Genomic DNA, 17,873 nt, shown 5'->3' with positions numbered 1-17,873 from the left:
TTTAAATCCCTCAAAAATGTGCAGAATTGTTTTTCATGAATTTTGCTGAATTTTGGATGATTTGCTCCGCGTGTGCGTGAGGTTCCATGGTGTGCGCACGCTCGTCAAGTGGAGTCGTGCAAACACGCTCTTGTGGACCATCTCCTCATGTCCAGCATGTGAATCAGCCATTCAAATCAAAGCGTGAGCGTTTGGACAGGTCAACAGGCAACTCTGCTTGCCCACTCACACACTCCCACACACGGAGACATTTTATCTTGTCGTTTGTTTACGCTAAGGAAAAAAAGGCAAACGGTCTCAAACAACCAGTTTCAGGAAAAATTAGTGTGTCACACACAAAAAATAATAATTTCCTTTTGTGTGTTTAAAAAAAAAACGGGCAAAAGTTGTTCTAGATTCCTAAAAACAAGGGAAAAAACATCCCCCCCAAAACACTTGAATTGTGCTTGATCAAATAGATATCTTTATTTGTCAAGTCTTAAAATACTAAAAATACCACCTAATATAAATGAATCCTCAAAAAAAGTCAAACTTTTGCTCATTAATGATGATTTGAAAAATACAACCAAATTTGCTGAAAAAAAATACAACTTTATTAAAAAAAACTTAAATCTTTTCCTTGAAAAAAAATATTTCCTAAATCCTGATTTAAACCAAATAAATATTTTTTTTTTGGGGGGGAGCACGGGGGAAATACAACTTTCTTTCTTTTGAAAAGAAAAAAAAAACCCTGAATTTAATGTAGGGATCAAACACTCCTTTTTCTCTTCAAATAATGTTTTTCTTGAAATAAATGATATTTTTTAAAAAAATTAAAAAGAGAACTATTTTACATTTTTGAGAAGTTTTTTGTTGAATAAAGCACAACTTCTTAAATCTTTATTCTAAAAAATAGGACTTCCAAAACTTAATGGGAATTTTTCTTTTTGTATATTCTTGAAAAAGAAAATCCGATTTTTCCTCTGCCCGAATAACTAAAACGCGCATGGCGCTCTCGATTTTGCCCTGTCTAACACCCCCCCCCCCCCCCCCCTCCCCGTCGCATGTGTCGTTGGCCTCCTCAGCACCAACCGGCCCTGTCCCAACAACACCCGTCCCAACAGCCCCCCTCGGGCCCTCGCCTGCCCCCGCGCCAGCCTTCCACCGCCTCCCCGGCCGAGACGGAGGACGACGTGGTGCGCAGCCTGGTCAAGTCGCGCTCGGGCGGCGGCGGCGGCAAGATCTCCCTGGAGGCCTTGGGCATTCTGCAGAGCTTCATCCAGGACGTGGGCCCGTACCCTGACGAGGAGGCCGTCCACACGCTGTCCGCCCAACTGGACCTCCCCAAACTCACCGTCATCAAGTTCTTCCAGAACCAGCGCTTCTACGTCAGCCACTCGGCCAAAGGGCCCAAGGAGACGCCCCCCGCCAACGGTGGCAACGGCGGCGCCAGGAGCGGCAGCAGTTGCAGCAGCGGCGGCGGCAGCCCCGCCGCCGCCGCCGCCTTGGACGAGGAGCCCTCGGAGACCGGCGAGGGAGGCGACGCCCACAAGGAGACGGATGAGAGCACGCAGACCAACGCCAACGCCTTCGTGGTCAAAACTGAGGAACAGGCGGGGCGAGGCGCAGGAGGCCCCGTCGTGGAGCAAGCGCATGATTAAAAGGAACAAAAGACTGGCCTGGACTTTCAATTTTTGGATTTTGTAAAAGTATTGTATCATTATGATGATGACGAGTCTGATACACTGTAAAGACTTTTCTGGCATTGTTTCGTAACCTGCACAAACACACAAAACAAGTGGAAAATCGGTAACACTGTTCGCCTAGGACCGTAATTGCCTAAGTCGTTTTTGAAAGTTTTCAGAAAATAAGAGGGGAGGGGGGGCGGTGTGGGTGAAATCAAATTTATAAATGATCACATCCCGGATGACCGACAATCTACACAGACAAAATTTTAAAATAGAAAATGTAAACATTTTTTACCAGTTAAAAATGACTTGGGCAACTATGCCATTAGGTCAAAGTTTTGCTTACTGCACTCACACTTTCAGGACGTGTCCACACGTACTTTTAAAAGGTATCACTTTACATAAACATTTTTTCTTGAGTAATATGCGAAATATGAACCTTTAGGGGGAAAAAAAAACTTTGACTCCATTATGGCTATTGAAAGAATACATTTTTTTTTTTTTTTGCTGAAGATACTTTTTCTCACAAATTTACTTTCTCATATGATTACGACACTTTCTCCCAAAAAATCTCAATTCTTTTAGGATTAAAGTACAATTTGTAAAAATTTAAAATACGATAAAACATTTTTAAAGGCGTTTTGGGGGAAACCAAATAAAATATTTTTTGGGGAAAAAAAGTATTTTAAAAGTATTGATGTATTGGCCACAGCATTGTCTGGAAAAAACTTTTCTTTCACCCAAAAATCACAATCACTCTTAGAAGACTTTTTTTAATGTAACTTTTTATTTTGTTCTTAAAGATAAATCTGATGAGTCTAATATGAGTTACTTTTCCTTAATTATTATGATTTTCATAACTAAAACATCCATCTTTTCATAATAATAATAATGATGTTTTTGGGTAGTTCACAAAATCTGAAGACAGACTTTTGGAAAACATTCACCCTTGCCATTTCTTTAAAGTTGTCCCCCCCCCCAACCCACCCTGCCAATGCATTTTAAAAAAAATAATTTTGAGGGCAAAGAGGAAAAGGGGGAAAAAAGAAATTCCAATCAAATGTGAACATAAGCGCATACGTGTGGACACGTCGTCGCGCTCACTTTTCTTTCCTTGTGTCTTGAAATGTCAGATTCTGTTGGGCAAGAACAATTGACGCCAGTTTGAGTCATTTCTTATTACAAGGATGACTTTTGTGGTTTTATGTGCGTGCGGTTTTTTTTTTTTTTAAGAAACAAAAATCAAGGACCAAGTTGTTTGACAAGGCCTTAAAAAACACCAGGTGTCATATATTGTTATTAATCTTAATATGACGATCAACAGGCCGTCACTCCTGTGTTTTGTTTTTTTTGTTTTGTTTTTTGAGGATGGAACAGAATCTAAGGAAAATTTTCTCTCTACTGTCTGTGCATAAATAAATAGATGTGAAATATATGATCAACCTATGCCAATAATGCCTTGTACCACATGGTTCCTTTTGCCAATGGAACACACAATGAGAAATGTGAATGACGCCATCGTTCTTATTTATTTGCAGTGTTGATGATGTAAGAGATTTTTTTTTTTTTGCATTTCTCCCCCCTCGTCTTTTTTCTATTTATACACAAACGGACGGACAACAACAAAAAGTGTCTTAAACGTTTTCCAGAGGAGAAATGTGCTTTAAAGGTGGCCTATAATCACAGAAAAAAAGAAGGGGAAAAAAAAGGGCAGGGCGAGCGGCACTGATTTCATGTTGTATGCAATTTTTACAAGGATCATGCAAATAAGCTGAAGCGTGTAGAGAGGGAAAAAAATACTTTATGCAATCTGTGTGGAAATCATTTGTGTCTTCCTTTTTTTTTTTTGCTTTTCACGAGCTCCATGTGGACGATTTTTCTTTGAATGCGACTGACTGTTTTCGAAGCGGTTCCTCCTCCGTGCAGATGCGCTTCTTGCTCGTCTCGGAAACGATGGCCAATGAACTTTTTGATGTTTTGTCAAAGTGTACATAGCGCACACGTATACACGCACCGATGTAAATAGAGTGCAAATGCGCAGAGCGGAGAAAAGTCTGTGGTGCCTCTCTTTCAATCAGCTTCTTCTGCATCTTCTTGTGCCGTGTGTGTGTCGAGCACCTGGGAAGCACCGGCTGGACGGTCCCAGCTGCTTAGTTGCCGCTGCCGTGCGTGCGTACCAGTCAGGGTCGGTCTGAACCGGCTTTCTATTGATGTTCTGCTGGTTGTTTGTTTTTTTTTTGTTTTTTTGTTTGTTTTTTCATTAATAAACAAAAAGCCAGAGTAAAAGATTGACAGCGTTTGTGCTTGTTGCATTTTGCTTGAAAATCGATCATTTATTTTGGTCTTTCACACCATTTATTCTCCCCAGTCGCAAAAAATATATAAAATTTTTTTGCGATTTTTGAAAAAGACAACTTATCTTGAAAGAATATTGGAAAAACACAGTAATGTTTTTCTGCCGAAATAAAGAAGTGCAAAAGGGTTAATTATAGTTTTTACAGTCCTTGGGGAAAAAAATTCTCAGGAAATGTTTGAAAAAAATATTGTACAACCTTTTTTTCTTGATAAATACAACTTTAAAAAACCTAAAGGAAATGCAACTGTGATATTAAAATATTGGATAGTGAATGTGTAAGGATGTGTGTGTGTGTGTGTGTGTGTGTGTGTGTGTGTGTGTGTGTGTGTGTGTGTGTGTGTGTGTATATTTTTACAAAAGAAATAACATGAAGAGGATTTAACCCATTTGAGTAGGTTTCAGGCGTCCCGGTGGGCCAGTGGTTAGTGCGTCAACTTCACAGTGGAGAGGTCGTGGGTTCGGCCTTCCTGTGTTTGCATGTTCTCTCCGTGCCTGGGTGGGTTTTCTCCGGGTATTCCGTTTTCCTCCCACATTCCAAAAATATGCATGGTAGGTTGATTGAACACTCGAAAATTGTCCCTAGGTGTGAGTCTGAGCACGAATGTTTTTTCGTCTCTGTGATTGTCTGGCAACCAGTTCAGGGTGTCCCCCGCCTACTGCCCGAAGACAGCTGGGATAGGCTCTAGCACGCACCGCGACTCATGCGAGGATAAAGCCGATCAGAAGATGGATGGATGGATACAGTGCACTCCGCTTAATAGAACACCATTGGGCCGAAGCGCTTCTGTTCTACTAAGCGGGGTTTCTATTAACCGGAGACACTTTATTAGGTACACCTTCAGACACGTCGACGACCAAGTTATGCACGCAGAAAACCCCCTGCTGACGAGTTAGAAGAGATATTTCGACTGTGGACGTCCATATCTTTAATCAAACAACAACTTTAATCAACTTCAGTCAAACATCTCAAATCACGAGAAAAATTTCGTTACTTTTGTCTGGAAACAGGAGTCCGTAATTTTGCGGTTGACTTCCCTCTCAATGCGCTGGATAAGAGGGAAGTCCTGGAAACCGCGGGCGTACCTTCTGAGAATCCGGCAATGCATCGTATCGTCTGAGTATGTCCTTCTTATCCGCAGGTGATAGCCCTCGTCTCTTGAATGAAGTTGAAGCCATTGTGACGTGCGTGTGTCTATGTGTGGAGTGACGCGTGCTACCTGTTACTGTATACGGCTAGAACCACCGCGTTTTCTCGCGATAGTGGTACAGTATCGCGATAGCTACACTTCGAAAACCACTAGTTTACAATGTTCATTGCTTACGGCCTGTTCTATTAAGCGGAGATCTGTTCTACTAAGCGGAGTATCTTGATAGGAAATTGCATTAGGCAAATCTGTTCCAGAGCCTTTTGCCCTATTAAGCGGATTACTCTATTAACCGATGTTCTATTAAGCGGAGTGCACTGTAATAGGTTTCAAACAAGGCGGAACCTTTGTTTGAGGGTAAAATTCCCGATATACTAATCACGCTGATGCACACGACAGCGCTTGTCTAACCTTGTGAATAGCGGCTACCAAAACAGGATTTGGGTAAATCCGCGTTATCAGGATTAATGGGAAGCAGATTTCAGTTCAACCACCTGATGGAAGGCTTAATTAAAAAGGGGAGGGACCAGATCCTAAACGTCCTATGATGATTGACATACTCTATACGGACATCGTGTTCCCTTACCCGGATGTGGGTCACCGAGGGCCCTTCTCTGGAACTAGGCCTGGCGGTGGGGGCTCAATGGCAAGCGCCTGGTGGACTGCACCTGGACAGCGTCCGAAGAGGCGTGGGCTCACGACCTGTGCACGGGGTCAAGAAGGTCGGGTGCAGTGAGAACTGGGCGGCGGCCTTGGCGCTCTGATCCCCGGTGACAGAAACTGGCATTAAATATTACCTTATATATGGAAAAAAACAATGGCATGATATTTGCATGACTTGACTTGAAAAATACATAAAATTGAAAAATTGCTCCAAAGAGTGTCGTCTTGCTTTTTGTTGTTGTTGTTTTGGGGTTTTTTTTGCAGGCCTGAATGATCTTGCCATGGCGGCGGCGGGAGCGCTCGGGAGCCATCTGCGCGTCTCAAATCTTCCCCGATACCCAAGCAAACACGTCTGATCCCTGGCAAAACAGACATAATGAGCACGAGCACCTCGGCGCCACTCAGCTTGTTTGTCAGCGTCGTCACCTCTCTTGATTCGTATTGACAGATATTTATTGATATTTGTTTGTCAGCGGGACAGGGAGTGAGTTGTTCGCAAATTGAAAATGGGAGAGCATTGAGGGCCAAAAGGGAGACGGATGAATGGTGTGTTCTTCTTCCATCTTAACTGTGTTTCGTGAGGAACAATTGTCTAATTGAAAGATTCATCTGGGGTGGGGAGATCATCCCCCCCCCCTGAAAAAAGTATTTTATGAAAGAGACAACTTTTGTTTTGTAAGACTAGTTTTTTTCTAGAAAAGGAAATATTCACAATTAGACAAAAACAACTTGATTATTGTGAAATAACTTTCTTGAAAAAATGCAACTTTATTCACAGATAATCTCAACACATTATCCTATTTTTACAAAACCGGCTCAAATTAAGATTCATTCCTTCATCCCCCCCAAAAAAGAATCAGATAATATTCAAAATATAAAGAATATTTAATTTAAAAGAATACTCAAAGAATTGTTAGTCCCTCGTAATACTTGGACTAATCATAAATTAATACATTTATTTTTTTAATTTTTTTTAAATGAATGACCAAATAAAAGGCAGCCATTTCCCCAAAATACAAAATGTCTATTTTCTTCTCAAAGTCAATATGACCCCCCCTCCCCAAGAAAAATAATTCTGAAAGAAATTTTTCTTAATACGACACTGCAAAAACATAACGTTATTCTTGAAAAAGTATGAGTTTACTAAAATTTTCAACTTTTTCCATGAAAAATACATATTTTTATCGAAAAAAATACCCCGCCAAAAATAATTCTTGTAATTATACAAGTTAAAAAAAAGAGAAAATATATTTCCGTTTTTTTCTCCAAAGAAAAAAAAAAAATAAGTTTCCCCCAAAACATTCTCATAAAACCGTAGAAAGAATAAAACATTTTAAAAAATAAATTTAAATGTCGGGGCGGCCCGGTAGTCCAGTGGTTAGCACGTCGGCTTCACAGTGCAGAGGTACCGGGTTCGATTCCAGCTCCGGCCTCCCTGTGTGGAGTTTGCATGTTCTCCCCGGGCCTGCGTGGGTTTTCTCCGGGTGCTCCGGTTTCCTTCCACATTCCAAAAATATGCATGGCAGGCTGATTGAACACTCTAAATTGTCCCTAGGTGTGAGTGTGAGTGTGGATTGTTGTTCGTTTATGTGTGCCCTGCGATTGGCTGGCAACCGATTCAGGGTGTCCCCCGCCTACTGCCCGGAGACGGCTGGGATGGGCTCCAGCACCCCCCGCGACCCTAGTGAGGATCAAGCGGTACGGAAGATGAAGGAATGAAGATGAAATTTAAATGTCATTTTTGTGCCCATTGATGACAACTTGCCCAGGTAGCTTGTAGTTATGGGAACAAAACAACAAAACATTCCCATTCAGCATAATTTGTGAAGATGGCGCGAACACCTTGTTACCTTTTCAACGTGAGCGCATAATTGACATCTGAATGAGACAAGTGTACCTATTAGCGCGTGCGATCACAATAATGGCATTGTTTTCGGCGAACAAAGTCATTGTCACCCTAAAACAGGTTTCACCTTCAACTAACGTGATTTCCTTTTCCAGCATGTCATGCTAATTTGCTGCAGGAATGACGCATCAATCAACAGTGTCCACATTCAGAAACATTTCAATAGGCAGATTACATTCCGCACACACACACACACACACACACACCAAAAAAATATATCTAAAAAACTCAGTGACCCTGGCTGACAGCCTGGCGAATTTATGTAGCATGTGACGCCTGTTCAAATTGGAATGAATGAACGAATGAATGAATGAAAAAATAAATTAAAATTCACTAAGATTTCATAGAATCATGAGGACATCTAATTTAATTTCTCCAAAAGGGCATGCTACCATTTATTAGGTTAGCATGGTGAGGTGTTAAAGGGGTAAAAACTAAATTAAATTAAAAACAAAGAAAGACCCAGTCAGCAAAATTGGTCTGGCCCAGCTCTGGGGCAGACACGGCACGTACACTCGGCCCACATACCTCAATGAATGACGGTCCTGCAGTGGCCCACGTCTGGCATCCATGATGTGGGCTTCATTCGGCCCAGATCTGAGCCGCATTGTAAAACCATATCTGGCCCTACTCCGGCCCGACGTTGGGCCAGAACAGGTTCCTGATATCAGCCTGAATTTAACCTCAACGAAGTTGTCATAATTTGTGAAACTTACATAGAACTCCAATAAAACCTTAAAAACACTGGAAAAATGCACTTTTCTTTATTTAACAGTGAGCACAAAGTTAAAGCTAAAAACGCCTTACTATACGGTCATTTTTTTTGTCTAAATACGCCTTACTATACATTGCCGTTTTTTTTTCCGTCTAAAAACGCCTCACTATACATGGTCCTTTTTTTCGTCTAAAAACGCCTTACTATACATGGTCGTTTTGTTCGTCTAAAAACGCCTTACTATACATGGTCATTTTTTTCGGCTAAAAACGCCTTACTATACATGGTCCTTTTTTTCGTCTAAAAACGCCTTACTCTACATTGTCGTTTTTTTTCGTCTAAAAACGCCTTACTATACATGGTCCTTTTTTTCGGCTAAAAAACCCTTACTACACATGGTCGTTTTTTTCGTCTAAAAACGCCTTACTATACATGGTCCTTTTTTTCGGCTAAAAACGCCTTACTATACATTGTTGTTTTTTTTGTCTAAAAACGCCTTACTATATATGGTCGTTTTGTTCGTCTAAAGACGCCTTACTATACATGGTCATTTTTTTCCGTCTAAAAACGCCTTACTATACATGGTCCTTTTTTTCATCTAAAAACGCCTTACTATATATACATTGTCGTTTTTTCGTCTAAAAACGCCTTACTACATGGTCCTTTTATTCGTCTAAAAACGCCTTACTATTCATTGTCGTTTTTTTTGGTCTAAAAACGCCTTACTGTACATGGTCCTTTTTTTCGTCTAAAAACGCCTTACTATATATACATTGTCGTTTTTTTCGTCTAAAAACGCCTTACTACATGGTCCTTTTTTTCGTCTAAAAACGCCTTACTATAAATTGTCGTTTTTTTCGTCTAAAAACGCCTTACTATACATGGTCATTTTTTTCATCTAAAAACGCCTTACTATAAATTGTCGTTTTTTTCGTCTAAAAACGCCTTACTATACATGGTCCTTTTTTTCGTCTAAAAACGCCTTACTCTACATTGTCGTTTTTTTTCGTCTAAAAACGCCTTACTATACATGGTCCTTTTTTTCGGCTAAAAAACCCTTACTACACATGGTCGTTTTTTTCGTCTAAAAACGCCTTACTATACATGGTCCTTTTTTTCGGCTAAAAACGCCTTACTATACATTGTCGTTTTTTTTTGTCTAAAAACGCCTTACTATATATGGTCGTTTTGTTCGTCTAAAGACGCCTTACTATACATGGTCATTTTTTTCCGTCTAAAAACGCCTTACTATACATGGTCCTTTTTTTCATCTAAAAACGCCTTACTATATATACATTGTCGTTTTTTCGTCTAAAAACGCCTTACTACATGGTCCTTTTATTCGTCTAAAAACGCCTTACTATTCATTGTCGTTTTTTTTGGTCTAAAAACGCCTTACTGTACATGGTCCTTTTTTTCGTCTAAAAACGCCTTACTATATATACATTGTCGTTTTTTTCGTCTAAAAACGCCTTACTACATGGTCCTTTTTTTCGTCTAAAAACGCCTTACTATAAATTGTCGTTTTTTTCGTCTAAAAACGCCTTACTATACATGGTCATTTTTTTCATCTAAAAACGCCTTACTATAAATTGTCGTTTTTTTCGTCTAAAAACGCCTTACTATACATGGTCATTTTTTTCATCTAAAAACGCCTTACTATACATCACTGGTGTCAAACTCATTTCACAAAGTGAATCGGCCTTAGTAGATGTCAAGTGGGCCGGACCATTAAAATGATACCATACTTTGCTATAAACAACCAAAGCAATATGTCTTTCCTTAGTTTTGGTATAAAGAAGCACAAGAACATTTGGAAAATGTTGAAATTTAATGAATGTATCTTCTACAAAACATTTCATGGAGCACCTTTCATTTCCTTCAACAAATGTGCAATTTACTTTTATCATTCACATACGTGCATTGAAACTGATCCCATTGATTGTACATACTTAATACATAATTTGTATTGAAAAATATAGTAATGCACTTTATAATTAAACAAGATCTATAAAGAAAGGGGGCGGCCCGGTAGTCCAGTGGTTAGTACCTCGGCTTCACATTGCAGAGGTACCGGGTTCGATTCCAGCTCCGGCCTCCCTGTGTGGAGTTTGCATGTTCTCCCCGGGCCTGCGTGGGTTTTCTCCGGGTGCTCCGGTTTCCTCCCACATTCCAAAAACATGCGTGGCAGGCTGATTGAACACTCTAAATTGTCCCTAGGTGTGAGTGTGAGTGTGAATGGTTGTTCGTTTCTGTGTGCCCTGCGATTGGCTGGCAACCGATTCAGGGTGTCCCCCGCCTACTGCCCGAAGACAGCTGGGATAGGCTCCGCGACCCTAGTGAGGATCAAGCGGCTCGGAAGATGAATGAATATAAAGAAAGGAAGTTTTAAAACATTTACACGTGCATAATATCTAAATGTAATCCCTGTCTACACCTTACAAACTAAGGAGAGTGCTATTAAATGTGTAAATGTGAGAGTGCTATTGATAGCGTCTGCTGTCATGGGTCTGTCTCAGTGCACACACACACACACATGCGCGCGAGGTGTGTGTGTGTTTGTGTGTGTGATTACTGGAATTCTGCATCGGTATGCAATTGTAAAATAAGGCTGTGTGTTGAAAAAATAAATCTGAAAATGCATTTAAGGGTGGCTCAATACTGGCTGGCCATATACGGGCCGAGTTGTAAATTGATTTCTGGCCCAAATACTTCACTCCACAACTGCCCCTCATCTGGTTTGCCAGAGTCAAGCCAGTGCCTCCTTTGCCACTCCTGGGCCGTGTTCGGCCCACATGCATAATGCAGTGCCGACTCAAGGCCAGCTGTGCCAGCTTCATGCCGAATCCGGGCCAGATGCCTTTGCAGACTGGGCAGCTAACCTTGTAGAATTGCTATCTTTTACTTTTCGTTTTGATGCCTGAGTAGCACTTCATGGCCAACCAAAAGTCAGTTGACCATTCAGGTGCTCATCTCATATTTGCTTTTTTTGCTTTTCAGAAAAAGTCAGAAGCGTTTGAAAATGAAATTGTATTTTTGGTTTTTGAGAATAAAAAGTCTTACTATTGTCATAATAAAATGCTAATTCTTTTAAATATTTTGATTATTATTTTCTAATTAGAAGCATGACTTTATAAGAACTCTTTTTAAAATAAAAACATGTAAATATTTTAGATTTTTAAAAATAAATATATAATAAATAAAAACATATATATATATTTATACATAGAATATATATCTTTATTTATTAATTTTATGACATGTCCATAGAATAACCTTATCAACAAATTGTATTCGATATGTTTACGGTGTGTTACTTGTGTACACTGCTGTAATGTAACTATGTTGAAGAGCACATTAAAAAAAAAAAAAAAAAAGAAATCGGCAAATATATAGCCGATGTTTGAAGGGCTCTAATTGGTCGATTTAATCAACATAGTAATATTCCTCAAAAATAAAGTTGTATTCACTTGTTTTGTAAAAAAAAAAAAAGTGGAAACCTTTCAAGAATTAAGTTGTATTTTTTGGGGTACCGTCTATGCGAACAAGTGGAAGGATTGAGTCTGAGATAAATAGCGTTGGTGGGGTGATTATCATGAGTTTTTTTCCGCTTGGTTTCTTTGGGATCTGTGAGATGAAGATGTCTATCGTGAGATGATGGAAGCGGGAAGACTTCCTGTTGGATTGACGGCGCCGTCCCGGTAGTGGGCCAGGAGGGGACCTGCAGACATCGTGCTGACCTGCTCGCGCTTATTGTATTATTTGATTTGATTGTATTCATCTGGAGATAAAGCATCAGTGAGCACATCTGCTGCAGATTCTGGTGGACCTGCACTCTATCACGGCTTAACATGAAACTTGATTTCTACACAGGTTGACCTCTGCTAAGGCCAAATGAGCCTCGATTGAAAGGTGCTTTGATTATTTAAATAAATAAATCATGATGCACAAAAAACAAACAATTATTTATGTACCAAGATTCAGGGAAATCATTTTTGTTTAAAAAAAGAAAATCCAAGAAAATATGACTGAGTTTTTGTCTTGAAAAATTCACCTGAAAAAAAATACTACTCGGGTATTACTTTTTCATAAGATACATAGACAGACAGACAGACAGACAAGCTAGGTATATAGCTAGCTAGATAGACACACAAACAGACGGCTAGCTAGCTAGCCAGATAGATAGCTAGATCAATGTGTATTTGAATTTGTTTGGGCTTTTCAACACAGGCGGTGAATTTACAAGAGAGTTGTACCCTCAAACATTGAACACCCAAGTGTTGCACAAGTCAAAATGAGGCTCATTTTTCTTTGTAAATCCAACTAAATTATATTCATGTGTGCTCAGATGAAGATGTTTGCTACACTACGAAAGAAAGTGGCACATGTCTGCCTTGTCGGCATTAATCTGCTTATCTTGATAGATTTTCCCAGCAAGATGGCCACCGCTTGGCGGTCAACAGCTGCTGCTGTCGTCTTAATTTGATTTTAAGTGTTCTGTTGGCGTAGCATTTGACGGTATTGCATTGTATGAAACAGAAATGCATTCCTCATGTAATGAAAATAGTGCACAGAATTAAACACTTCTTGCATCATGATTTCATGCTTAAATCTAAATGGACATTGTGCTGCTCCTTCTGGTGTGCACACCTTGGCCACTAGTGGGCAGTATAATACTTACTAGTAGCATGCAGTCAGGTCCTTCAAGGCCTTTACTGGTGGCCCACAATTTACCATTGGGGGGCGGGAGGGTCCCAAATAAGTTAGAACCTGCAAGTGTACGGTTATAGGCAATCTCTAAAAACAATTTAACTCTTAAAAAAATGCTCTCATCAACCAACAAAAGGAATGAGAAATGACGATGTCATCCAGGGCCAGCGGCTGAAGCCCGAGGGCAGCCATCTTAGGTTGCCGGTGTAACTGGCAAATCCTGTTCAGCTGTCATTGAGTACACTGCAATGAGTGTGTGTTTGACAATTGCATCCCTGCACGGAAGAATGAAATTGATCATTCAGAGTATATTATCTCAGTATGGTGAATCATGACTTACAGGGGTTAGGGGGATTTTGTCCCTGACACATTTCATTGTTGATGGTTCTGACAACATGACGCAGATGAATATTTGAGTTATCGGTACAATCGTATGCTACTGTGTTTTCGGTGTTGAGACCAAAAATAATAATAATAATATTAACATGAAAACGCAGCAGATCAATCAATATATTCAAGTTAGGCGTCCTTAGCTTGTGGCAATGCAAGATGGCTGCTGGAGGCTTCACTACTTGTTACTACTTCGAGTAAGTGGCATTGTTAGTCCAGTTGGATGGAAGTCTGTGCCTTCGGCACTGTGAGGATGAATTTAAAATGTGATTGGCTCGAGAGTCCTATTGCGAATTTAGTAGAAGTTGCATGCGTCAACACTACTGATTCCAAAGGGCCTGAGCAGATTAGGTTAGCATGGCAACAACATTGGGTGAAAAAAAACAAAAAAACAACAACAACAACAATCTAACCATTGGAAGCAGTACAGCAAAGAGACAACTTAATGAAGACAAATGACTGTCGGGAATAAATTTATTTAAATTGCTGGAACAAATATTACAATTTAGATATTAAATGTGTTCTCCGAGCTCAGCAGGTCACCTGGTGTGGCATTTAGCATCCGTTTTTTTTGGATGATCCTGACCTGACTTGTCCCATCTGTCCTCCATTTGAGCATCCTGCTCAATCCAAGTCAATAAAAGTCACCCAACAGGCGTGAGTCGGGCTATTAATAAAACTCTCAAGCGACACATGACTAACAGCTCGCCACTGGTGTCCTCTTGAGCGTCCTCTCGTCGCTCGTTGAACCCCGAGCTCCTCTTCCTGCTCGTCCGCTCCCAAGTAATAATGCGCCGACGCCACTCGTGCATTGACCAAAACAGACTCGAGAAGCCTCAGTGGGTTGCGGGTGCCACTCGTACGCCCAATGATTTTCATCGATGACAAAAAACAAAATACAAGCACTGAGGCCTCGGGCCAGGAAAACTACTGGAGTGCTACTCACTGTCAGTTGTGCTCTTGATTTTTTACTTGATGCATACTTTGATTTATTGTACTCCTACTTGTACTTTTACTTGTTACTAAAAACGCTCCCAAATGATTGGACATATTTTTATGCCCGCCCCCCCCCCCCCCCAAGGAATTCATTCACGGAAGAGTTTTTCCCTGAAGAACGTGTACAGTGAAACTTCTCTACCACGAAACCTACATGGGTGAAAATCCCCCCTAGTGTGAAAAGATTTTCATGCATGAAAACCATTCCCACTTTTCTGCTCCCCCTACAATGACAAGTTGTAGGGGGGAGATTTATACGAAATCTTTTTCTCTGCTCTTGCCTCGCAACGAGATTCACTACAAGGAAAACAAGCCATCCGCAAAAGTCTGATGCAACAGCGACCTCTACTGCTTCGTTCGGAAACGGCAACAGCAACCACCACACTGGTTTACACATGCGCAGTAGTATAGGAAGTATTTGTTTTAGACGCCGCACAAATGTTGCATTGCTAAAATGTCGACCAAACGGACCTTTGCAGACCAAGGGGTTAAAAAAAGAAAAGCGTTAACACTTGAAGATAGGATGATGGTAATAAAAATGAAAGATGGATGAAGCGCAAGAAGTTGATTTAAATGCTGATCGTAAATTTCGCAATTTCTTTGCCTTTTTTTCTTTATGCGCTGACTATATGAAGTGTCAAATAAGTGTATGCTCATACACTATTGGAATAAAAATAAAATGTACACATAGATTTTTTGTGAGTGTGTTTGTGTTTGTCTGAGAAAAAATCTGCTACAGTGAAAAGTCCCCTTTGTGAAAAATGTCTTGCTGCAAACATGATTTCATTGTAGAGGAGTTTCACTGTATTTAAAAAAAGACGTGTTTGTGTTTGTCTGAGATAAAATTTGCTACAGTGAAAAGTCCCCTTTGTGAAAAATGTCTTGCTGCAAACATGATTTCATTGTAGAGGAGTTTCACTGTATTTAAAAAAAAACAGACGATTTTGACCTATAAAAACAACACTTCCAAAAAAAAAGTGAAAACGGCGCCATTTGTTGGAATTAGATGCTTTCTTTCTGTTTTAGGCCCCCATTTTTGAAACACACAAAAGTCTTTTCCACACAAATGTTTGAAATCCCTCTCAGCCTCCATCTTTGATTTTCAATCAGGTTTAAATATTGCGCTGAACCTCTGCAATATTTGAACCTTATTGAACAAACTTCGGCAGGATTTAACCAACACATGCTCGCACCTGGGAGTTGGCGAGATGCTGAGCCAGGGGAAGTTACGGCATGGCGGTCGGATCCCGGGATCCCGACAACGTGGTGACAGATGGCTTATAGCGGAAAATACATTTCCACATACGGGGGTGGGTGGGGCGGCGGGTGGGAACTGCGTGTTTTCAAAGCACATCAAGGACAAAAGTTGCAGGAGGCATCGTGTGGTTACCAAATGTGCATATGGAGTTAAAATCTGGAAGTGTTCCAAGTGGTACAAGGTTTTTGGGCCAAACGCGGTCATTTAAGTTGGAAAAACTTGAAAATATCAATGAGTGATATTTATGGCAGCAATGTTGGTTGGCGCAACAAAGCAGGCAAGTTGTTTGTACTTCAATATTTCAGTTGGGGTTCAACAAAAGTGACAATGATTCTGTTCAACTCTTATTTCTTTGTTATGAAATGCTGGAAAGCCAAAATTGACAACCGCAACATTGAGACGAATTGCGCAACTTAAAATCTTCATTTGATTGAGTAGCATTTTTTTAATCTAAAAACGTCTTACTATATACATGGTCGTTTTTTTCATTGAAAAACGCCCTCCGATACATGGTCGTTTTTTTTTCATTGAAAAACGCCCTCCGATACATGGTCGTTTTTTTCAGCTAAAAACGCCTTAATATTAATGGTAATTGTTTTTCGTCTAAAAATGCCTTACGATACATGGTCGTTTTTTCATTGAAAAACGCCTTCCCATGGTTTTTTTGCGTCAAAAAACGCCTTACTATACACAGTCGTTTTTGTCATCTAAAAACATCTGACTATATTTTGTCATTTTTTAAATCTAAAAACGCCTTACTATACATGGTCGTTATTTTCGTTGAAAAATGCCTTGCTATACATGATCGTGCTTTTCGTCTAAAACGCCTTACCTCATGGTCGTTTTTTCGTATAAAAACGCCTTACTATACATGGTCGTTTTTTTCGTCTAAAAACGCCTTACTATAAACACATGGTGTTTTTTTTCGGTGTTCTTGAAATTTGGAGTTCACCCAACACTTTTTTTCTTTTAGAGGGTAGGGCGACTCCAATGCAACACAAATTAGCCAACAAGGATCAATTTTAATCAGGGAAGAGACTTTGTTTGCCAGAATCTTTGAATCGCGGCACTTTTTCCTCTTCATTTGGCTATTTTTACATGATTGTTGTTTAAAAAAGTTATGTATAGTTACGGTGTGCTAGGAAAAAAAATTGTAAAACAACGCCATGCTGTTGTTAGCTTACGATGCTAACATAATGCTAAGATCATATGACCTGCTTTATAAAGATTATTTATACTGTCCGTTGGCCGCTAATACCCAACATAGCATCAAGGGAAATGGCACCAGCAAATAAAAGTTGTCAAATGGGAGTTTTCCGATGCCGTATGAGCCACAGCTGTGACCCGCCGTCGGCTTACAGATCCCACCATGTCCTGAGAATGTCTTTTGTTCCTCGCCACTTCCTGCTATTGAAAGCTGGGCTGAATGATCATTTTTTCACCATCGCCGAGGCCGGCGCCTGACGTCATCTTTCATCCCCAAAATAGATATGCCCTAACAGAAATTGGAATGGAATCATACAACCCCCCCTGCCCCCCTTCACACACCAGTTTTGAAAATCGGTTCCGTAGTCACCGCATGGTCCCACAAAAATGAAATGGAAATGCAAGTTTAGGGCCAAACAAGGCCGTTCCACTATCAAATCGGTTCCAAGGGGACTTTAGTGCTTAATTCATGTGCTCCTAATCAATTTAATTGTGCTGCTGTTCATATAATAACGTCCTCACAACTTTTTCAATTTCGGGCATCGTCCGGGTAGCAGGCAAATAGGGAGGAGGAAAGTGTGTAAATTTTAATTGTGCAGGATGTTGACACACACACACAGACGGCGGTGTTCCCTAAGGTATAAAAATTTTAAATCAACTAAGTAAGAAAGAAAGTCTCCTTAAGTGGGGTGACAACATGGAGGGGATGACGCCAGAGGAAGTGCTAGACAGAGGGGACAGGGAGGCTTTTGAATTCCCCAAAGATGGTTGATTATTCCGCGCTAAAAGGAAGCGGGAGCGGGAGTGCTCGCCGCCGATGCGTCGCATTAAAACGCTCAGCGAGTTACAAAGACCAGATGT

At 40.4% G+C, this 17,873-nt stretch overlaps 1 protein-coding gene across 3 annotated transcripts in view; it reads left to right on the top strand.

Annotated features, from left to right (window-relative positions):
- Positions 1–3,959, top strand: part of LOC127601052 (DNA-binding protein SATB1) — a 67,100-nt gene extending 63,141 nt beyond the window's left edge. For all 3 annotated transcript variants that reach the window (XM_052066028.1, XM_052066030.1, XM_052066027.1), the window contains exon 13: positions 1,065–3,959. In XM_052066028.1, the coding sequence (XP_051921988.1) occupies positions 1,065–1,640 (576 nt within the window). In that variant the 3' untranslated portion in view covers positions 1,641–3,959. The remainder of the gene's footprint in view (positions 1–1,064) is intronic.
- The last annotated feature ends 13,914 nt before the right edge of the window (positions 3,960–17,873 follow it).

This window comes from Hippocampus zosterae, chromosome 5 (genome assembly GCF_025434085.1).
Source record: "Hippocampus zosterae strain Florida chromosome 5, ASM2543408v3, whole genome shotgun sequence".
NCBI lineage: Eukaryota > Metazoa > Chordata > Actinopteri > Syngnathiformes > Syngnathidae > Hippocampus > Hippocampus zosterae.
Note: the sequence above shows the minus strand (reverse complement) of the source record. Positions and strands in the feature narration are given on the sequence as shown.